This window comes from Bicyclus anynana, chromosome 11, assembly GCF_947172395.1.
Source record: "Bicyclus anynana chromosome 11, ilBicAnyn1.1, whole genome shotgun sequence".
NCBI lineage: Eukaryota > Metazoa > Arthropoda > Insecta > Lepidoptera > Nymphalidae > Bicyclus > Bicyclus anynana.
In genome coordinates this window covers 13,287,383-13,311,387 of record NC_069093.1, presented here as the reverse complement: position 1 = coordinate 13,311,387, position 24,005 = coordinate 13,287,383, and the positions used below count along the sequence as shown (strand labels likewise).

Sequence of the window (24,005 nt, the reverse complement as noted above, 5' to 3'; positions counted from 1 at the left end):
TTTACTTACCTGTGGTAAGGTTATGGGCTGACAAACTTTTAGCCTTCGGCGATCGCTCTTGGTGCATTTGTAACCAACTTCAAAAAAGAAGGAGGTTCTCAATTCGATTGTTTTTTTTTGTGTGTACGATTACTTGAAGACTCCTGGACTGATTTGGATAATTATTTTTTTGTTTAAAACGGTATACCTACTCTTGAGGTGATCCCATTGTTAATATATCAGGATCTGGTGATGGGATCCTGGAGAAATCGTGGGGAACTTTTTAAAATCGTAGGGACGGCTAGTACGTTTCTTATTTTTTTTATTAAATATTTAAATATAGGACTCGAAACTCTTCGTCTGTAACAGAACAACCTGAGGAGACATGAGGCTTGTTGTTTCAGCCTCATGTGCCTGTAACTATAACTACAACTGGCATCACGCGACCAACGACATATCTCGTGGGGAGAAATAGACAAAGGCCAACCAATAGCGCAACCGGAAGTATCGCTATAATTGCGTTGGGACGAAAGAGATAGGGCTGGAGAACTCCACCGCCATGGATCGACATTTTATTTATTTATTTACAGAAACTATAGTTTATTTACATATCATTTTACAGACATTATTGTCTATATCTATAATAAAAAATTAGGTAACTATAAAGTTACCCAATTCGTCTTCCTAGGCTACAATATAGTACAGTGAACAAAAGTTTCCACCTCCGTTTTCGTTGAACCTTCATCGATTTTCATGAAAATTGGTCAGTAGGTGGGATATACCTTAACACACTTTCTTAAAATGAATTTGCATCTTTGCCTGTTTTCCATAAAATGACATTTTGATACGCTTGTAATTTTTGCACAGATAACGAAGTGCGCACACCAGCATATTTTGTTTTTTTTTTAGACAAATGCGCCAAAAACAGCCAGTATTACTATTAATATTTTTGTGTTTATGATACAGATAAATTATTAAAATTAAAGAATTAAAAGGCTTTTTAATTCTTTAACTAAGGCAGGGCGATGGAACGAGCTATGTTAGGAGTATCTCTGCGTGATCGAATCAGAAATAAGAAGATCCGCAGAAGAACCAAAGTCACCATCATATACCGGGGCACATAATTCGAAGAGCCGATGGACGTTGGGGTCCCAAAGTGCTGGAATTGCGACCCCGCACTAGTAAGCGCAGTGTTGGCCGACCCCCCACCAGGTGGACTGACGACATCAAACGAGTCGCAGGGATTCGCTGCATGCAGGTGGCTCAGTATCGTGATGTTTAGAAATCCCTACAAAAGGCCTATGTCCTGCAGTGGACGTCTATCGGCTGATATGATGATGATGATGATGAATAAAAATAGTAACTATGTTGTCGTTGTGTTATGTGTACCTAAACTAAGATAGCTGATTTCATGATTTACATTTATTTTTAAATAAATTCAAGTAAATCTCATTTTAATAAATTATATTTATTGTAATTCGTCTGGTAATTATTCGAATTTCCACTATGAGTTTAATAATCTGATACAACTATCAATTTTGATTGGTTGCTCTAAATTTGCAGATCTTTTGTGAGAGTGACAGTAAATGTGGTGTTGCCACACAGCGAATTTATTAGTTTCATTTATACGTACGTCTATTCTTTTATGTAGTACTCTATGTCTCACTAGTGGTAAAATAATAGTAATTTAGTACAGATAAGCTTTACACATTGAAGTAATCTAAATAATTATTTGATTTCATTTTGGAATTCGTAATAAATGTAAATTACGCCTGAAAAGGCTAGAATCTAATCGTAACAACTGTCAACTCTGACAGCATACTGACAATCACTGACATTTTGTAAAAGACGTTGACATTTGACAGTTGACACTGACAAATTGTAATTCATGTTTTTTTCGGGCCGGATAATTTGAGCCTTTAATTCGTATTCAATTTAATAAAAAAAGACATTTAAAGTAGTATGTGTAGTGGAAAGATGGACTTAAAATAGCACAATCATGATTAACAAGAAAATTCTATCGTAAGTATAAAAACTGCGAAACTACATCACAGAATGTTTCAAGTTATAGTATTGTTGTGAATTAATGTTATATATCTTTAAAGGGGCTACGAATTAGTTGCCAAAGGTGCCACTAAAATAGAGGCAACTTTACCAGAGTTAGGCCTAAAAGATGTTTTTCCAAGTAAGACCTGGCTGGAGGAAAAACAGATACAAGCTGCTGTCGAGGCAAGAAAACATCTCATTGAAGTCCAACGCATAGATAAGAGGTAATTATTTTTTTACAAACTGTTAATTTGTTATTTATAAAATAACCTATTACTTTATTTTTTTTATTCTTTATAAGTTAGTCCTTGAGTACAATCTCACCTGATGGTAAGTGATGATGCAGTCTAAGATATCTTGTTAGGAGGAGGATGAAAATCCACACCCCTTTTCGGTTTCTACACAACATCGTAGTGGAACGCTAAATCGCTTAGTGGTATGTCTTTGTCAGTAGGGTGGTAACTAGCCACGGCCGAAGCCTCCCACCAGCCAGACCTGGACCAATTAAGAAAATCTCAATTGGCCCAGCCTGGGATTAAACCCAGGACCTCTGTTTTGTAAATCCACCGCGCATACCACTGTGCCACAAAGGCCGTCAAAACTTTGTTTATTCTATACTACAGATACTACTCAATGGGACTGTTTACCAACAAACAAATTAAAAATGAGGATATAACTCGCTAGTCATTGCACACATAAAAATAATTATAATTAACTTTATTATATTGATGAAAATAAATCGTTTTCTAACTTCATTTCTAATTCGTTTGTTGGTAAGCAGTACATATCGAGTAGGTATGTAATATAGTTCTCTTTTTTCTAATCAATCATTTTGTATTTTTTACCCAACCAAATGATACTCAAAGTGGAGCAATCACCTCTGGAAGGTGGCATCCATTGACTGCAAAAGCCAAAAATAGGCCTATTTCCAGCAGTGGATGCCTAATGATGGTGATTCTCACTGAAACAAGAACTATGTGGGTGATATGTTATCTGCAAGTACTAGTAGAGATTGTAATTTATTTACTTCTTTCTAGTGGAGTCCTAAGCCATGCACAATGGAATGAAGAGCTAATGTTGGCTGAAGTGACACAAAAAGTGGGAAGCTGCTGGCAGTACTTTGGCCACAATGTTGGAAAGAAATTGTATTTAAAACCTGAGGAAGCACTTTTTTTATTAGAAATTGTGAGTAATATTTTTTTATAATAATTTTAATAGGTCTGGTGAAGCCTATGTGGATTCAGACTACAAGATCCTGGTTTCTATACCAGGGTTGAACATTGATAGACTATATTTCTTCCTTCTTAGAAATTTAAAATAAAGTTGGTGCTGTTTAACCCCAGTGCCTCTGAGAGTAGGTTAAACTGTCGGTCTTTACTCTCATCATCACTGGTATCTGATTTTCTTTTTCTTTACAAGTTATTACTACAATCAGTCCTTGAGTACAATCTCACCTGATGGTAAGTGATGATTACCATCAATCTAAGATGGAAGTGGAGTAACTTGTTAGGAGGAGGATAAAAATCCACACCCCTTTCGGTTTCTACACAACATTGTATTGAAATGCTAAATTGCCTGCTGGTATGTCTTTGCCGGTAGGGTGGTAACTAGCCACGGCCGAAGTCTCCCACCAGCCAGACCTCGACCAATTATCAGAACCTCAGTCAGCCCAGCTGGGGATCAAACCCAGGACCTCTGTCTTGTAAATTCACTGCACATACCACTGCGCCACGAAGGCTGTCAAATAAACAATATAGATTTAACATTATTGCCAAAAATTATACAAGACTATTAAAAAAGTATATTACTACAGTTTTTTTTCTTTATTGCATTAATGACACTGGTTTTCTTTTAATCACCAACTTTGTGCAGATAAAACCCACTCAGAAAATTCACAACTTCTGGAGTTAGCTAGTTATCTAACTTATCAATTTAATATCCTCATAAAAGTGTAAAAGTGTTATGTATAATGATGTTCTAAATACTATTTCCATTCCATCAAAATTCTCGAAAATTTAAACTTTTGAATGTAATAGTATGGTTTTCCAGGGATTAAACTTCTAGAGATATATTAATTTCTTTTATATCACTTTCCAGAACAATCTTTGTCTCAAACATAATGATGTGAAAGTATCACTGCAACAGGCTTACAGCTTGTTACTTAGAGACAAAGTTACGCTTCTTCAATATAAGGTATATGCATCCCTAAGCCGCATAGGCTACCGTGTTTACAGACATAACACGCCAGAAGTCACAGAAGAAGAAGCACAGAAAATAAATAGCCCAGATGAAAAAAATGAAGTGGCTGTTTCACAGACTGAAGAAATTTGTATGGAACCTTCAAATAGTGCCAATGATAATGAAAATCATCAGCAGAATGCAGACAGTGCCAAATTGAACCCTGTAAAAATGTCACATGAAAATATAGTAACCAAACAAGAAATTAATGAGGATTCAACAAATAGTATGCCAACAAAACAGGAGCATACAAAATGCAAGAAACAAATAATGTACCTAAAAATGCAGTCATTAAATAACAGGCAGTTAATACCATGCAACAATGAGAAATTACATAAATATTTTGATAACATACCTGATCTTTTAGACAAGAATATTGCTACTATTTCAACACCTTTTTCAAATCTATTACCAAATACAATTAATTTAACCAAATCTGCTTACATTGTAAATCTCCATGATATACAAAATAAACAAAACAGTACCAGGCCCTTATCAACTGAATCAAATATTTACAGTGTTAATGATGAAGTCAATGGAAGCCATATCAGAAGGTTAAGGAACACTAGTAATAGAACAGAATCTAATTGGACACCTCCAGCGACATCAGGATTTGCAACACAACAAAACACTCAATATCGGCCATCTTATTATTGGAGACGAGCATCATTCAATTATTATAACTTCAATAATCCATTTCCAAGACCATTCTTACCTAACTGGTACTTTGTTCCTAATTTAAATTTTTACCCTAGAGCTCAATCTTATATTTGGCGACCAAATTTTTACATCAACAACAGAAACTACAATAGAAAAAGGTCAAGAAAAGGTGCCAAAAAGCATCAATTAGATGGAATATTAAAACTAGCTGGCAGATTGAAGCAGTTAATACAAAGCGGGAATACACATCAACAAAATATTCATTCTCTCCAAAGGCTAATACAAACTTATAATACAAGATATAAAACTAAAGTGCGCCTAAATAGTACTTTTGATGTATTTATTGATGAGACTATTGAAGATACCATAACACTGGATGACGATGACGAAGAACCTAGTACTAAAAGACGTAAAGCTAATCCTGCATTTGAGGAGAACTTGAATAAATTAAAAACTGTAGCCTCGAAACTTAAAGAGCTAGAATATAAAGACAAGTCATCAGGAAAACATAGAAGAGCGTTTTCTAAACTTATAAAAATGTTCAATGATTCATACAAAGAAGACTATTATTTAAATGAGGATTATGAGATTGTGTGTCGTAATCAAATAGATCTTGACACTTCTGATTCAGATAATGATTGTATTATAGAAGAAAGCCAGCCATCAGTTAGTGGGAAAAAGTTGAAAAATCCTTTTAATGTACTAAAGCGAGTATCTATAACGCAAAACTCGCAGCAAACTGGAATAAACCTAGACAATACTGATAACATAGTAATAGAAAGTGATAAGAAGTATAGTGAAGCAACTTTAAATGCTTTTACTAAAGATTGGTTGCCAAAAGAAGATGATTTTGGTAGAGCTGAAATCGTTACCAAAGATGCTTGTAGTATTGAAGATATAAGAAGGGAAGAATTCCTTTATGACTTTATAAAGATACAAACATGTAAATATGATAATTGGTTAGACCTAAAGAAGTCGTTTTTTATTAGTATCCAAGCAGCTATTGCAGAATTTCAAGATAATATGCCAAGAAGAGCAAAAATGGAAATAGATTCTATTGTAAAACCAGAAGACTGCGCTGATTTACAATCTGTGCTGAAGAAGTTAAGCATTATAAAAAGTGATAAATCAGTAACAGATAAATGTAATCTAGCTATAGATTTTGATGTGTACAATAGAAATGTACAAAATTTTAAAAAATCTAATCGTCCTACGCCGCATTTTCGTATTATATGCATCAAGTAAGTTATTCTGATATTGTTTATCATTGAATTATTTATTAAATAACTACAACTTAATTTATTTTAAAGTAAGCTTCACTAAATTTACATTTGAGAATGTGTGTTAGAGAAATGTAAGTTATGTTTAACTGTCTTGTTTTGTGGTGGTCAGAAGTCCTATGATCCACACCAAGACTGTTGAGATGAGAGATAGACAAATAAACAGCGGAATTTAAAATATTTTCCTTCGAACTTTTTTATATGGAAGCTGGCATAGTTGACGAGCCAACATTTGATTTCTTTTCGAAACTGATGTGACACTTTGGTTACTTTGAATGTATTCGTAGGCTTAAGGGATTGCATTAGAATGCATTAAAACTCACCTTTCCTGCCCAACATGTTCTTCATGCCCACACTAAACTATTTATGATCAATAATTACACCATAAAACATATCAGTTGTTTGTTTGGCATCGTGACGGTGTTCACGCTGCCTAACGAAAACTGAACTCAAATCATCAAATAACCTTTTATATATGCTATCACTGTTGTAACAACTTTATTTTATTGTATACTTTGGAGATTTCAAAGGGGATTTTTTAGATATAAGTAAATTGCTGGAAGGTTTAGGTTAGGCCAGGGCCAGGGATGGGCCTTTTGACTCTGACTATACTTTGTTATTGGTATACAAACCTCAGATTTTGTATTCTATATTTCAGTGAGTCATCAAACTTACCAGCTGGAGAAGAAATTGCAGCACTTCACACTAAATACGCAGACAATGTGACCATAGTGTTTGCAATTGTCGGAATCGACTCAATTTCATATGTTCAAATTAATCCTACTGATTTACCAGTGTATGTATCTAATAACACTTAACTCTATATTACATATTAAGTATAAAACTATAAATATGAAAGTTTACATAGATATATAATATAAAAATTATAGAGTGACACAAAATGTGTTTATTGTGTAATTTTAAGTAATTTTTTGTTTTGTAATTTGTTGTCAGATTCTCTTTTTGATTGTAGGACCTAATAATACGCATTAGTAAGAGGTTGTTTATTCAATCAATGCAGCCTTTCTGGTCTGGTTTTCACACATTTTATTTTATTTTCAACTAGAGCTCTGAAAGATGTTATAAAAAATTTATCTCTCAGTGTCGCCGCACACAGGCCACACGCGAGCAACAAATGCCGCTACAAGCAAGCAGGGGCCACAAAAGTAGCTGAAGCGCGCGACAGCCACTTGTGGCCGGTGGTGGACACTTGTGGTCAATAGGTGCTACTTTTTTAACCCATACATGCAGTATCATAATCGAGTGGCGTGTCGTTTAGTGGTCGGTGCGGGCCACAAGAAGCGAGCAGCGACGATTGTGGCGTGTGGCGGCCACCGGCGTCAACTGTGTGCGGCGAGTCCATATAAAATGTATGAAAACCTCAGGAAATATGCCGGTAGCGGCGTTTTGTGGTTGTGACCGGTGTCCCGTGTGAGGGAGCCCTAAATAATCTATGCTTCAGTATATACAAAAGGCGGAAAATAAACAATACTTTCCGCCTTTTCCGTTGAACCGTTTATTGGTTTCCGTTATTTCCACTTTATTTTCCGTTTATTGGCCGCAAGGGGTCGCCAATTTCTTAGTTTCAGTGTTTAAGAACAAGAATAACTTTTGCGTTTCAAGTACTTGAACTCCTAAATGGTTTCTTTGTTTTTCGAAATATGGTGGAGGTTTTTTTGTGGTCAGTACGCCTATGATGCGTGGCAGGAATTCTCGTGAAGAGTAAAAGACAATTGACCAATAGCAGCTGAACGAAAATGTCACTCTTTTTTATCTTATTGCAACGAGAGAGAGAGAGCGATGTTCTCTGTTCGGCGCTATTGCTCGACAATATGTCACTTTGTCTTCACGATAGATGTCATGTCGGCGCATCACTCTAATATGGTGTTATTGAATTTACGGCTTTATGTTATATTAGTTGTGGTCCGTTTTGTGTTGTCGTTAAAGTGTATTTTTTATGATTACAAGTCATTGGTCTCTTATAATAAAAGAACGCACAAACATGTACAAAATTTCACTTAAAAACTGGCCAATTTTGCTTTGACAGTTTTAGAATTATTGGTTAAGAAATTATACCTAAAGGGCTTTAAATTTAGTTCAATATTCAATAAAATCCCAAATTCACAGCAAATTTAACCTTAAGGATCGAGTTTAAGGTTGAATTTGCAAATGCGACTACTTGAATTGAGTGCCAAGAAGTTGTGTTTGGCACTCATTGTGTTGGGACGTTATTTGGTCGCTTATTGTGCATCCACTTTTTAATAGGAGACCGATGTTCCAGTGTGTAAAAATATAAATTAACCAACATGATCACTTACCATCAGGTGAGATTGTAGTCAAGGGCTAACTTGTAACGAATAAAAAAAAAAAAACATAATATAGTCTCTTACTCATGATTAGGTACTTGAAAGACTACTACGACATTTAAATAATACTATTCATAATTTCATTGAAAACTTTATAGAAATTTATTAAACCTATTTCATATTTCCATTTATTGATAGATTATGTACCTATATTTTTTTCATTTTTGTCCGAATTGGCACTGTTTTATGAAAACTTTTGTAAAATTTTGTAAATTAATACTTACTGTTCAAGTCTCTGGCAGAAACTGTGTTAAATGTGTAAAACCAATTAATGTAAATAAAACTGTACGTCGTAATATTATGTAGTTTTTTATTAATTTATATCCCTAATTTAACAGTCTATAAACATAGTTATTATATATTTAAAGCTTTTCTAAAGGTATCATACGTGTCACATAAAAAGTGCGCTGACGTTGAACCGATAAATAATTTATAGAACCGATAAATCTATAATGTAAAAATTAATCGCAAAATGCGTTGGTAAGCGCATAACTCAACAACGCCTGGACCAATTTGGTCAATTCTTTTTTAAAATGTTTGTTGAAGTTCTAGGATGGTTTTTACGGCGAGAAAAATTTGAATAATTGCTGGAAAAACCATAAAAATAAGCCCTTTTCTTTTTCCCATACCATTGTTTTCTAACTAAAACGTAGTCAATTTCAGCTTTATTGTAAGGTAGGGTATGGTAGGGTGGGGTAGGGTAGGGGGTATGGTAGGGGTAGTTGAAAGTTTACATCGAGTTTCACGCGGACGAAGTCTCGGGCGTCCGCTAGTAATTTGTATATCAAAATAACTTTGGATTAAATTAGGGTTTTGTTTAATATTTATGTACAAAGAAAATATACTTAGTTACTTACATCTAAATAATAAGGAGTGAGTATGTACAATATTTTACCTTGAATCTGAAATTATCTATATATTAATTATCATTTAAACACAATTTCAAATTTGCCAAATTATACTGTCAAATACGAATTATTGTGTAGATGATTTGACGCTTTCTGCTCAACTTTTTAAACTGGCAATAACAATTATTATAATTTATACAATTGGACAAATCGTTAGCGTCCTTTTTACTTGACACCTACAACATGTGACTGACGGATGGCTTAGTGCATACTTAAATACTATCTTAACCTAAATCTGATAATTATAATTTTATACTGTTCGTGGCTACGAAACAAAATGCCTACTTGAGAAATATATTTTGCGTCCAATTATCATGTTTTAGAAATTTAAAAAATATAATTTAATAATAACAATAATTGCAGGCCAATAAAGTACCTACAGCTATAATGTATCTAATTTTATTACTAGCTAATCGTTTACTTGCACAACCAATGTTTTATTACAACTAGGTGTTTTCTAGCGCTATATAATATAGTGATGACACTCACATGATATGCGGGCGACGGGGGGAAGGACTGTGTGGGTATGAATTCGTGCGCACGGGGCATAGCTACCCCCCTCCCGGCCCGCGCACACCATCGGGAGTGTTATGAACGAATGTTACACTACATTTTTTCCCTTCGTATTTAATTAATAAGGGATTATTGATATATTATATTTATATTAGACTTCTACAATGTATGAATATACATCCTAAAATGAAAATCATGCAATAGCAATTACCGAAACTAACAACCAATAAATACTACCTACCTATTTAAATTTTTACTACCTAATCTATATTCTGGGTTTATTTTATTTGCTTAAAATAAACAATACCTACTTGCCTTTTCTGAAAAAGATATAGGTAACAGAAACCTCTTTTATCTTTCACATGACAAAATTTATACAACAAGGATATTTGCATGTATTTTTTTTTATATTTTTAATCGATTTCTTACATAACAAAACTATGATAAAAATAAAACATTATTATTTTCTGCATAATTAATAAACTTTTAAAATATCTGACATATTTAAATCATTTATAGCACCGTCATATTAGCACGCTTTGCGAACGTGAACTATGACGTCATAAATGTTAAAAGACACTGTTCTATTGGTTGCTTGAACTGACCAATAGCGGGTGTAGTATGAGTATTTATAGCTTGGCAACTTCGCTCGTAACACTCCTGATGTTGCGCACGGGCCGGGGGGCATGTAGCGATGAATGAAAAACCCACGACTGATGCACGATACCGCACGCACGATTTCACAACCGCGTAGTCTTTTCCCCCGTCGCCCGCATATCATTGGAGTGTTATCAGCGAATTTGCCAGACTATAGTATAGCAGTGGCGTGCATAAGGGTGTCGATCAAGGTATGCGCTAGTTTGAAAAAATAACCAAACTGGGAAAATCTGCATTTAGTAAGGATTAAGAAAACATCTCTTAGGGTATGCAGTACTTTAATGCATGTATGAAGTGCACGCCACTGTAGTATACCTACTCATACTTATTTACTCGTAGTTCTGATAAATAACAATGTATATATAATTATATAGGTATCTAATTATTTCCCGAATTTTTCGTTTCACACTTTTTATGCATTTCGGTGATTGATTTTTTTTTTAATTTCATTAACATCAAGGCCACTCAAAGTTAGTTCCGGAGAGTTCGTAAAACTTTTCATTGTAAGGTCTGTAGAACTCTCTCAATCTCTCTATAGCCACGGGGTCGATGTGTGGGTGACTCCTTCCCTTGGTCTTGCCCAGACAGTGCGGGGTCGGTCGGCTTTCCGATTTGAGGAGACACGGGAACCCCTTTGTCGAGTTGAAGTAGAAATGCTTTTCTGTTATCACCAGCTTTAGACCGAGGAAATCCTGTTAAAGATTAAAGATTAATTTTCCTCTATTTTTTCTGAGAATTTTAGTGGGGGAGTATTTACTCCATACTTGTTTTTGCCGCCAATAGCATCCGTATAATAGGGAGCTGAGCTCGAGTCTCCTCTCAGAATGAGAGGGGTAAGGCCAATAGTCTACCACGCTGGCCCAATGCGGATTGGCAGATTTCACAAACGCAGAGAATTAAGATAATTCTCTGGTATAAAGGTTTCCTCACGATGTTTTCCTTCACCGATTGAGACACATGATATTTAATTTCTTAAAATGCACACAACTGAAAAGTTGGAGGTGCATGCCCCGGACCGGATTCGAACCCACACCCTCCGGAATCGGAGGCAGAGGTCATATCCACTGGGCTATCACGGCTCGTACCGCCTGATAATGTCCTTAGGTACCGTCGATAAAAGCCTCTGCGCCACTGTGTCAGACTTACCGACTAAAACACCACGGTATTCAGTCTCTTTAGCCTGTGATTGAGCCACGGACAAACTTAACCTAGAAAGGTAGGTTAAGTTTTTTATATCTTACCTGTACTCTCGCCATCTCGAAAGCAGGGTCCACAACCAGCCGCTCGCCGCTAATGAGCAGTATCCTGGACCTGGGGAACCGCCTGAGCCAGCGCCGCAGTGGTCGCGCGTAGATGCCTAATCGCACGGGGGGCCACGACGCGTCCACAACAGACCACACGCCGCCCCAGCCCACTGTGCTGTTCACTAGCGCTAGATCTTCGAAACGGGGCAGACTGGGCCTTTTGCTGAAAATGCACCGCAAATTTTAACACGCAGTAGCTGGCAAAACTAAAAAGCACTATAAATTTATGGATCGTTCGTCTGCGATTATAAATTTTAGGGATTCTTAAAGTAAGGTAGCCAATTAAGGCGTTTTGAGCGTGGTGGCTTTGGAAAGTTTCATGGGTCGTAATCATCAGTGTTGTCTTAGCATAAAATTCCGGTAATTTGTTTGAATTTTTCTCCGGGATATCATAAGGAATCGTTCCACCAATTGCCAAACTCTTAGCATCGTCGCAACCCATTACTAGAAACCCATAAAGTTCTCTTTTAAAAGCTTCATCTGTGTTTTTCGAATGGTAGCCTCAAAACTAAATGACTCGGGGATGATGATTTTTTTCGGAGTATTTGGTATTTTATCATTATCATGATATATTATGATATTAACTATTGATTGAAGATTGTTTTTGTACCATAAATTCAGGTTACGTACCTATCTACCTATCACCAAGATAATCTTAGTACGATATCTCAATGTAACTAGGTACAAAAACGTGTTCTGAGCTCTTAAGATATAAACCTTACCCGAACAGTCGTAAAATAAATACACAAAATACCACAACCTATTTCATAGAAAGGCTCTAACCTATTTCATAGCGAATTCTCACAATGACGTAGTTATTTCACCTCGGCTGAAGAAAAATTGCTCCCCTTGTGACGTATTGTTCAAGACATTGAATAAGTTTCCAGCTAGAAAATGGGTTAGGCTTACACAATTCACCGGCGTGAACCTTTGACCTTATTACCAGTGCGGAGAACATTTTGTGCACCAATTTCAAGAGTTGAACAAGGTTCTTAATTATGTAGAAATTCAGTTGCAAAAATTAAAGACAGCAGCGAATTTCCTTCAACTGCATTTAAATTTTTACTATGCGGAGAGTAGTTATTTCGTGGACCAATCTCAAGATTTGTACAAGGTTCTTGAATATGTAGAAATTCAGTTGCAAATATTAAAGACAGTGGCAAAGAAATCCTTCAACTTATTTAGGCGTTTAAAATTTTTGAAAATTTTTGGCGGACTAATTTTGAGATACGAACAGGGATCAAGTTTAAGATATTGCAGGTGCTCATTTACAAAAACAACAATAGCAAAAAAAAATAAAAATTTTAATAAAAAAAATTCAACCGACTTCCAACTCAAAAAATAACTTTAACTAAAAAGCAAAAAATAACATCCTACCTATGTGCTACCTTCTGATCAGTTTGAAGGCGGTGCCAAGCCAGTGATGTTTTAATTAAATACGTTTAAACTACAAAACTTCTGTGGTTATTCCAGAAACAGCTTTAATTAAAACACGACACTGGCTTGGCACCGCCTTCAAACTGATCAGAAGGTAGCACATAGGTAGGATGTTATTTTTTGCTTTTTAGTTAAAGTTATTTTTTGAGTTGGAAGTCGGTTGAATTTTTTTTATTAAAATTTTTATTTTTTTATTTTTAGTGTTGGCATACCCACTGCGTGTCGCAACCTATCTAAGTGGAAAGTTCTTATCAATACAAAATTATCAAGTCCAAACACAAGGTAGCTACTGTGAGCCGTCGAGAAGTTCTCTTCAATGTGCTTCGTCTTTATCACCAGACCCTTAATACAGTCGCATCCATCAAGGTGGAAAGTTCTCATCAATACAAATTTATCAAGTCCAAACACAAGGTAGCTTCTGTGAACCGTCGAGGAGTTCTCTTCACTGTCTCTCGTCTTCATCATCAGACCCTTAATACAGTCACAATCCATCTAGGTGGAAAGTACTCATCAATACAAATTTATCAAGTCCAAACACAAGGTAGCTACTGTGAACCGTCGAGGAGTTCTCTTCACTGTCCCTCGTCTTCATCATTAGACCCTTAATACAGTCACAATCCATCTAGGTGGTAAGTTGTCATCAATACAAATTTATCAAGTTCAAACACAAGGTAGCTACTGTGAACCGTCGAGGAGTTCTCTTCACTGTCCCTCGTCTTCATCACCAGACCCTTAATACAGTCACAACCCATATAGGTGGAAAGTACTCATCAATACAAATTAATCAAGCCCAAACAAAAGGTGACTGCTGTAAATCCTTAACGAGTTCCATCGTCTGTGTTTCGGCTCCATCATCAGACCAACTCCAAACCTCCATAAAGTTGTAGTGGTTTAAAATACCTTATGGAAACACTAACAAACGTACTAGCTGTCTCTACAACTTTCGAAAGATCCCCTCAATTTCTCCAGGATGCCATCATCAGATCCTGACATGAAAAAAATGGGACCACCCTGGAAGTAAACCCTACAAAACAAAAAAAGAATTTTCAAAATCGGTCCATAATTGACGGAATTATCGCTGGACATACATAAAAAAAAAAAAAAAAAAAAAAAAACATACATACAGCCGAACGTAGAACCTCCTCCTTTTTGGAAGTCGGTTAAAAATATCCTTAAACCAATGCTTTCAAACTATGGGAAAACAATACAAATTTTTTCCTCTAGTAAGTATCTAGTCGTAGATGGCAACAGTGAGCTTTGGGCGAATAAGGCGAAAGGATGTTCAAGACATCAACTTGGACATTGCTCACGTGGCTTCGAGGAACTCTTTCACTATATTGAATACCTACTCGGGCATAGTTACGGTATTCGCAAGAAGTCGCATACTATCAAATGTCTGTCTGCTTCAAATGTTCAGCAATAATAAAGCTTTGTGATTTTTGTTCCGAGCTAACCAAAGAGGGCACGAACGGATTTTTCGGTATGCTCTGAATTTACCCTAACAATAGACCTTAGATGCGCGCCACGAAATATTTATCTAGCTACATATTAGCGTTATCTCTTTCGTCCCACCGCAACAAAAAGGAGAGTAATATTTTCGAAATCGTCGTTATTAGAGAGAGAGTAAGAGCGCTTTATCTGTAGAAGACAATTTTGTCTGCCTGTGTAGAGCTATCTGTTAAATCGAATCTGAAGGAGATTTACCAAATGAGGTAAGTAAATTGATATAATGTCAATAAAAAGGTGGAAATATTTAAACAAATAGGTACAAATTAAACTTGAGACGCGATAGCATAGTGGATATGACCTCTGCCTTCGATTCGGAGGGCGTAGGTTCGAATCCGGTCCGGGCATGCACCTCCAACATTTCAGTTTCATTTTAAGAAATTAAATATCACGTGTCTCAAACGTTGAACGAAATCATCGTGAGGAAACCTGAATAATTGAGAATAATTAATCTAAGAATTTACTTATAATTCTCTACATCTGTGAAGTCTGCCAATCCGCATTGGACCAGCGTGGTGGACTGTCTCTCATTCCGAGAGGAGACTCGTACTCCACAGTGAGCCGAAAATGGGTTGTTAATGATGATGATGATTTACCTACCTCGCAGACTGAGTGTAGTCACTGATAGCCCTGGTGACCGGGTCTCGAACCACGACGAGTAGCTTAACCGACGGGTTCATGGCGTAGACCCGCCTCGGCGCAGACCGCGTCACCCAATACGATGGAGTTTTCTCCATTGTTATTTGTCCCTCGAGAGTTGGTGGCATTTTGTCTCTAAAACATGCATTTTTTTATCTAGAGGACACCCGAAACTCTGTTAATTACAAATTCTGTTATTTACAAATCCCGCGGAAAAGGATTTTTTCGGGGAAGTAGCCTATGTTCTGCTCCAAGGTCCAATTTATCGGCTATATCGTTCATTCAAACACACGTACGTACGTAAAACGCACACACACTTTTACATTTATAACTAGCGGATGCCCGCGACTTCGTTCGCGTGAAACTCGATGTAAACTTTCAAATACCTCTACCCTACCCTACCCCTACCCTACCCCCACCCTACCCCTACCCTACCCTACACTACCCTACCCCTACCCTACCTCTACCCTACCTCAACCCCTACCCTACCCGTACCCTACCCTACCTCTACCTTACGTTGAAATTTTTCCTGAATTTTCTTTGCTATAAACCTCACGGAGCCTGAGACCTTTCCAACGAATGCAAAACCGTGGAAATCGGTTCGTGCGTTCTGGAGTTAAAATGTCAGGAAGGAAAACCCGACTTATTTTTATATAGTAGAAAAAAATATGGATTTATTGACATGAAATAGACAGATATACAAAAAGAATTAGTCCAAGTAAAAATAAAACTCGGTACATACCTGTACCATTCGAAGCCCTTATGATAAAACTTATCAAAGAAATGCACTTCAGACCCAGCTGCCCTTACATCCGGGTGCAACCTAAAACAATTCAACTATGTATTCATTGATTTATTTCGTTATTCTCTGCGAAAAACCAACGTATCCTTGTGACATCGCCACTCAGTACCGACGCTAAGTATAGAGCTGCGAGTAGAAAGATAGGTTTTACAATGGATCGCTTCTGCCCATGTGTTACAATTTTCTCGATTTCAGGTGGTCTAATTCATTATTTAAGTTATTGTAGAGAGGAAGTATCAGTGTTGGTATAAAAGAGGGTATTTGATGACTTCAGCTCAGTTGTTTGTTAGGCAGCGTAGACGCCGTCACGCTGCCAGTCGCGTTAGTGATTTTGTGCTACAATGTTTTGTGTTGTAATTATTATTTATCATAAATTGTATAGTGTGGGCATGGAGAACATGTCGGGCAGGGAAGGTGAGTGGTGGCTAGTCGAAAGGGATCCCTTAAGCCTACTCTCGAGGTCACAGGTCCTGGGACCTCGGCGTTTCGTCTACCACAAAATAATGGTTAACTCTACCGCATGAAAGGACGTCAAAAATCGCCACTCGGTCGCCCCACCCAAGTCACGGAACATTTCGTACTATTTACGGTACGAGACACAAGTTGACGGAACGTCCGAACCACAGATATAAGAGGTAACTAGATTTAGAAAGTGCCAATTATTTGTATTGAAACCTGGACTAAATGGCTGTTTAATATTTAGTGAAAAATTAAATATGTCACCCTTTCTTTAGAGTTCAATATTATTTATTCCTTTTGTCACAGAACAAAACAAGACTGCTAGTACATGCGCGGAAACGCTTGCGATGTTCCGCACACCCAGGTGTACGTGAGCCACGCCCCCTTGCTACTTCTATTGCTAAAAACGTTAGCTTTTAGCGCTGTCTGTTCTGTGGTCCAAACAATCAAACCGAAATCATATATTTTTTATTTTTGTATATTGTAATATTTTGTATTTATGCTGATAATTTTGATTTTTGATTGAAAATTTACCTTAAAAACTCCAAAAGCGCTCTCGTGCCACATTTCTTAACCCCTATGACCAAGGCATCCGGCAGTCTCTTGGTGGGCACCATGTTGGGTTGCCGAAGTCGCATGTAGGTGCGCCTATGGCTAAAGCCCAGGAGCGCGGCGAACCGGCGACTGACGCTTTTGTAAGTGGATAGACGCTTCAGAGAAAACAATTTGAAGGTATACTGAAAATATATCCATTATGTTACTTTTGGAGTTACATCATCATCATCATTATCAACACATATTGGGCTCACTGCTGAGCTCAAATCTCCTCTCAGAATGAGAGGGGTTAGGCCAACAGTCCACCACGCTGGCCCAATGCAGATTGGCAGACTTCAAACACGTAGAGAATTAAGAAAATTCTCTTGAATGGAGGTTTCCTCACGATGTTTTTCCTTCACCGTTTGAGACACGTGATATTTAATTTATTAAAATGCACACAACTGAAAAGTTGGAGTTGCATGCTCCGGACTGGATTCGAACCCACACACCTCCGGAATCGGAGGCAGAGGTCATGTCCACTCTATCACGGCTCTTTTGGAGTTTACTCCTTAAGAATCGATTTTTCATATAGATACCTAACCCGGTATGATAAAAATATGGCCAGTAAAATTCGATGAACGAATGACAGCGTTAAGTTTTTGTGCGCAACCTATTATGCGCACCTTTCACCATGCGCTGGCGGTGGGCGCGCACGCCGCGGCCTGCTGCTCCTCGGTTGCGCACCTTTCACTTTTTAGGCGTTAGTATTGCAACGTACATAGTGTATGCTGCGGGGCAACATAAACCTATTTAGACAGTCGATCTGAAAGAGTAAACTCCATTCGTGCGTCGGAGCTAACACATACTTTTTTTTACAATATTTTGGGGTTTTGCTGGAATTGAGACACTAAATCTAGACTAGAAATCGCAGTGTTGGTCGACCAGGTGGACTGACGACATCAAGCGAGTCGCAGGAATACGCTGGAAGCAGGCGGCTCAGGAACGTGATCTTTGAAAGTCCCTACAAAAGACCTATGTCTTGCAGTGGACCTTCATCTACGTCATATATTATACTGAAAATATATCCCTGATGTTATTTTTTTTACAATATTTTGCGGTGCTGGAATGGGCAGGTGGACTGACGACATTAAACGAGTCGCAGGGATTCGCTGGAAGCAGGTGGCTGAGGATCGCGAAGTTTGGAAGTCTCTACAAAAGGCTATCCTGCAGCGGACGTCCATCCACGTCATGATGATGATCCTATTTTGAAATAGAGAAACTAAACAAACATACGCTAAGTTATCCTAATAACAATACAAATCATGCCCACGTGGAATGGTAGCAAGAAAACAGACATCCTTTTTATTATTTTTTTGCTTTAAACAAATATTTGCAATGGGATCGAACCCATGACCTCTAGGTGTAAAATCCGGCACCTTTACCGAGTCGCTGTGAACTGACAATATTCGCTTATATTAAACAACATTTTAATGAATAAAAGACATAGAGGTGTTTTCATTAAATACTTAATAATTAATTGAGTTTCATTCCTATTTAAGTTTGAATTACGTTAAGGTGAAACAGTACGGTAAAAAAAGATTTGAAATAAAGTTTCTATTTTCTTACTTTTTTATAAATTAGGTACACATTTAACTAAAATTGTATATAGACTACCACCAATAATGGAACAAATTAGTGATAGGTACTAAGTTACTTTACTACATAATTTAATTTAAGGATACTAACCTTTCTTTCGTCAACTAAACAAGTATTCAAAACATAAAATAAATATAATAGAAAGAATAATATGAAATATGTAAACATAGTTCGCTTCGAAAGAGCCGGAATCCATTTCATTGCTATTTTTGGAATTCATTTGTATGGAATATGATTATCTATTAAAAAAAAACTGTTTGTTTATTGTTAAATATTCACCATTATCACCGGTTATGAGAAAACTGTATAAATTGAATAATATTATGTTTATTTGCAGGTATATTTACACCGATTTGGAAGAATAAAAAAGTAAATCACACATTGTAAATATTAATGCGACACCACGCGGTTTAATTTTAAGAGAATGTACCGCACACCTGATCTGCAGACTGCATCAGTAAACGCACTGCGCAACCGCGCTCGATTACGGAGGACCCTGTTGGCAGACGGGAGAAAATGCAAAAACAATATATAGGAGTAGGTAGCTTTACATACCTTTTGGTTCGCGCCAAATATAAATAGCGAAATATTCTGCACTTGCGCGCGCATTTTTGTCATTTTCCGGAAATACACCTCTGGTCGTTCATTGCCATTCTGTTTGGATACATGTATCATAGGCACATAAACGTTTTCGCTAAAACCATAATGTCAAAACTAGACAAAAAACAGTACACAACAAGTATACGCCTTTGCTTGCATATAGTTTTATCGCGTAATTTTTAAATATGTACCTAATAAAAGTAAGTTTCATATAAAAAAGCCTTTAGAAATCCCTGGACCAAAGAGATCTAATTTAGTGATAGTTCGTACGCGTATCCGATTTTCATTGCCAACATTCACGAAAACATTCCATTTCCAAAAAATGACATTGACAGCGGACGACGAATAAATAAAAAGAAAATTGGTCGCGTTGAACTTCGAAGCCGTGAAATAAATTAAAATGACAGTCCAACAACTCAGCTCGAATATTTCTGACGACTCGGATGATATGGTTAGTTTACCATCGGAGGAGGAAATTTACAGGCGAAAGTACCAATTGTTGTTAGAAAGATGTGAAGTACTACAACAGGATAATGAACGAATTGTAAATAGGTGTGTTTATTTCTCATTTGTTACGCTATCATAAGTTAAAGTGATAAAACTTGTGGTTTTATTCGATATCGGTTGTTAATACCATCCTGCTGTAACGGTATGCGCTGCTGGCTTTAACTGAGGGCGTCGATGGTTAAGTTTGTCCAATTTCGAAAATAAATCTAAATCAAGTCTAGCCTTGACTGCTAAGAGATTTGTGCCCAGCTTGGAATCACCTTGTCAACAAAGTATAACCCAACGCTTTCGCGTTTCATTACTAAAGTGTTTTTCAGATAGCATGGGTACAGTGACAGTCGCCTGCATGACGTTCATAATACGTACTATTATCGTTAATCGCGGCAAACTTTCAAGAGTTAAACGAACTGTCACCCGCACCATCCTACATGAAACCAACTTTATATCTTGAAGCTAATGATTAGCATTATGTATTTCTTTAAACAAGATAACATTACCGTCAATCTACTATTGAAATTTTTATGTAACATTCTTTTTCTCTTTCAATGAAAACCATGCCCATGCATTCTGTGTGTGTTGTATTCAAAAAGGCAAGTTTGTTTCATGTTGTAAGATGCACTATGGTTTGTAAATGGTACCTCAAGTTTGTGCGCTAATGCATGGTGCGGGTGACAGTTCGTTTCACTCTTGAAATATTGTCGCGATACACAGTAACAGTACATATTATGAATGTCATAAGGCTAATGTCACCCACACCATGCTACAGCACACATAGTATAAAGTAATAATTTGCTGGGCTTGCAAACATACCCTGTGTGAACCTGGCACTTATGTGTGAAACCTTTTTTCTGTAAACCCTACAGATAGGAGCATCAAAAAACTAAAATAAACACTGCATTTATTTTTCAGAATACATGAAGTAAAGAAAATAACTAAACGCTATAAAAAAGACATAAAATTATTGGTTGAACGATTAGACAAACATGGAGATTCATTCAGATCAACCACAGTTGATGTGGAGGTCAAACAGGAAGTTGTTGTAAAGCCTCCTCGAGCTGGAGCAAAGACACAATCAGGTGGCAAACAGACAGACAAACAAAATGCTGGAGGGGCTAAAAAACCAGCCGCAAAGAGAAAAAGTAAAGCTGATAAAGTAAGATTTACAACTTTGCAACAAAGTTTTTAATTTGTTTTCATTGTTAACTAGAGGACGTATGTGACTTCGTGCTCGAGAAACTCTACTCTAACCTACCCCTACCTTAAGTATCCTATGTCCTCCTGATTCTAAGTTACCTCTCCACCAATATTCAGCCAAAACGGTCCAGTCATTTATGAATTATAAATAGTGTAAGAAACACAACATTCTTTTAAATAATTATACTAGCGGACACCCACTACTTCGTCCTCGTGAAACTCAATGTAAACTTGTAACTACCTCTACCCTACCCTACCCTACCCCTTCAATTCAATAACAAACACATCAAAAAAACTCCTCTCTCTAGTCGTTCACATGTAAAGGCATGACCGAGGCATATATGGATTCATTTTTATATATATAGATAGATATAGAAGAAAGAATAAAATTTTATTTCAAGTATGCTTATTTAACATCACTTTGAAGCGTCAAGTTTGACTATTTGTAAAGACTACAACCGCCTCTGACTTCATTCACTCTTAGACCTCCTTAATCTGGCCATTGCAAAATCTGTTCCATGTTCTAACCTTTCAGGATAAAATGTTGAAATTTGGTTAGTACATGAAACATGTATTATACATGAAACAATCGTCAAGCAGCTTTTAATATTTCATGACTTGTTTTTTTTTACACTATGTAGAGATTTACAAAACAAAGACAATAATACGAGTTTAACTTTCCTCGTTTTGTTGTAGCCTGAGAGAGATCCAAATGCACCAAAGAAGCCCTGCAATGCATTTTTCCAATTCTGCCAAGAACAAAGGCCTGTGGTTGTGGTGGAAACTGCCACAGAGATGGGTGCGGAACCAACTAAACAGGAAGTAACACGACAATTGGCGTCAAGATGGAGAGCACTTACAAATGAAGAAAAAAGGGTATGAATTTGTATAATTTTACTTTGGGGGTGCTTCTAATAATTTTTATTATCAGTGGTAATGAAATTTTGGTATTTGATACCCCATTTATAATAATTATGGTCTCATAGGGTTTTTTTAATATAAAATATGGGATTTAGAACTTTGTTTGTTACAATTTAACTCAAAAACTACTCAAAGTAACGCGACTTTGTCCGCGTGGAAAGCAATGTTGACTTTCAACTTCTGTTTCACCCCCTTCTATTCCTATTTTGGGTCAATAAGTATAAGTTACTTTTTGGCTCCAAGGTCCCATTTACCAAAATTCATCTTGATTAGTTCAAGCGTTTAGCCGTGAAAAGTTACAGACAGACTTACTTTCGCATTTATAATATTAGTATAGATTCTTATGGCAATGAAAACTGCACCAGTAAACCATCACTTACTTATACACTACTGGCACAGAAAACCTCAACCTATCATGTTGTCTGCACTTGGAATATTCCTTTTGTTCTCTAAAATAAGAGTGAGGCTTGATCTTAGTATAAGCCAGTCATAAACAACCCATATTCAGTTCACTGTTGAGCATGAGTCTCTTATCAAAATGTGGAATTAGGCCTTAGTCCACCAAGTTAGCGAAATGTGGATTGGCAGACTTCTCACAATAGAGAATTAAGAAAATTGTCAGGTATGGAGGTTTCCTCACAATGTTATTCCTTCACCGTTTGAGACACGCGATATTTAATTTCTTAAAATGCACATAACTATAAAGTTGGAGGTGCATGCCCCAGTTCAGATAAAAACCAAACACATAAGTACAGCAATAATAAACACTGAATATTATGTACTAAACTACCTGTGTTAATATATTTAATTTTTTTTATTTCAACATTGTTAAAAAATAAAAAAAAATAGATAAATAAATAAATGAGAGTGAAGAACACTGACACTGCTTTAATATATTTCATTTTGTTCTCAGGTCTATGTGGCAATGTTTGAAAGGTCAAAAGAGAAATATGCCGAAGAATTGTCTGCATACAATATCAAGAAGGAACAATGACAGTCACTGCCATTAGATAATAGCAGTTAATTCTTTTGTGATCTCCAGCTTTAATGTTAAGTTATAATATAATTATAATATAGAAATTAATAATAATATACAATTATATTTGTAGTTTTATTAGCTCACTGGCAGAACCCCACCAGTTCCACAGTTACCAACAGGGATAAAATATGTTACTCCTTGCTAATGTAGCTTTCTATTGAAATAATTTTCAAATCAGTCAAGTAGTTTTTGAGTTTTTTTAAGCAATCAAAAAGTTGTTTGGCAGTGGAGACGTTTTTTTTTTTTAATCCTTTTCAAGTTAGCCCTTGACTACAATCACACTTGATGGTAAGTGATGATGCAGTCTAAGATGGAAGCGGGTTAACTTGTTAGGAGGAGGATGAAAATCCACACCCCTTTCGGTTTCTACACGACATCGTACCGGAATGTTAAATCGCTTGGCGGTACGTCTTTGTCGCTAGGGTGGTAACTAGCCACGGCCGAAGCCTCCCACCAGCCAGACCTGGAGCAATTAAGAAAACCTCAATCGGCCCAGCCGGGGATCGAACCCAGGACCTCCGTCTTGTAAATCCACCGCGCATACCACTGCGCTACGGAGGCCGTCAGAATTATATTGGTCGCTGATTGTGCATCCACTATTAAGAGATTGAGGATTAATATAGACAAAATTTTCATAGAAATTAAAATTACTACACAAATAGCATAGATATTGTTGAAATAAAATAAATCATTCTGTCCCCACTCCAAAAGGTTTCATGATTTCAAACAATATCAAAAAACAAATTAAAAAAATAAT

General features: G+C 36.7%; 3 protein-coding genes across 3 annotated transcripts; 2 read left to right on the top strand and 1 right to left on the bottom strand.

Moving 5' to 3' along the window:
* The first annotated feature begins 1,849 nt into the window (after positions 1 to 1,849).
* On the top strand, positions 1,850 to 8,867 carry LOC112050578 (uncharacterized). Its single transcript, XM_024088870.2, has 5 exons — positions 1,850 to 2,001; positions 2,085 to 2,249; positions 3,063 to 3,210; positions 4,123 to 6,164; positions 6,862 to 8,867. Exons 1-5 carry the CDS (start codon positions 1,979 to 1,981, stop codon positions 7,019 to 7,021), a joined length of 2,538 nt encoding a protein of 845 aa, XP_023944638.2. The 5' UTR covers positions 1,850 to 1,978; the 3' UTR covers positions 7,022 to 8,867.
* Positions 8,868 to 11,100: 2,233 nt separating this feature from the next.
* Positions 11,101 to 19,780, bottom strand: LOC112050586 (heparan sulfate glucosamine 3-O-sulfotransferase 3B1). Its single transcript, XM_024088879.2, has 6 exons — positions 19,078 to 19,780; positions 17,329 to 17,531; positions 16,276 to 16,356; positions 15,495 to 15,668; positions 11,889 to 12,114; positions 11,101 to 11,339 (listed from the first exon to the last, which is right to left on the bottom strand). Exons 1-6 carry the CDS (start codon positions 19,186 to 19,188, stop codon positions 11,103 to 11,105), a joined length of 1,032 nt encoding a protein of 343 aa, XP_023944647.1. The 5' UTR covers positions 19,189 to 19,780; the 3' UTR covers positions 11,101 to 11,102.
* A 117-nt stretch (positions 19,781 to 19,897) lies between these two features.
* Positions 19,898 to 23,309, top strand: LOC112050577 (uncharacterized). The gene is made up of 4 exons (XM_024088869.2): positions 19,898 to 20,139; positions 21,004 to 21,247; positions 21,985 to 22,164; positions 23,123 to 23,309. Exons 1-4 carry the CDS (start codon positions 19,988 to 19,990, stop codon positions 23,201 to 23,203), a joined length of 657 nt encoding a protein of 218 aa, XP_023944637.2. The 5' UTR covers positions 19,898 to 19,987; the 3' UTR covers positions 23,204 to 23,309.
* Positions 23,310 to 24,005: the final 696 nt, after the last annotated feature.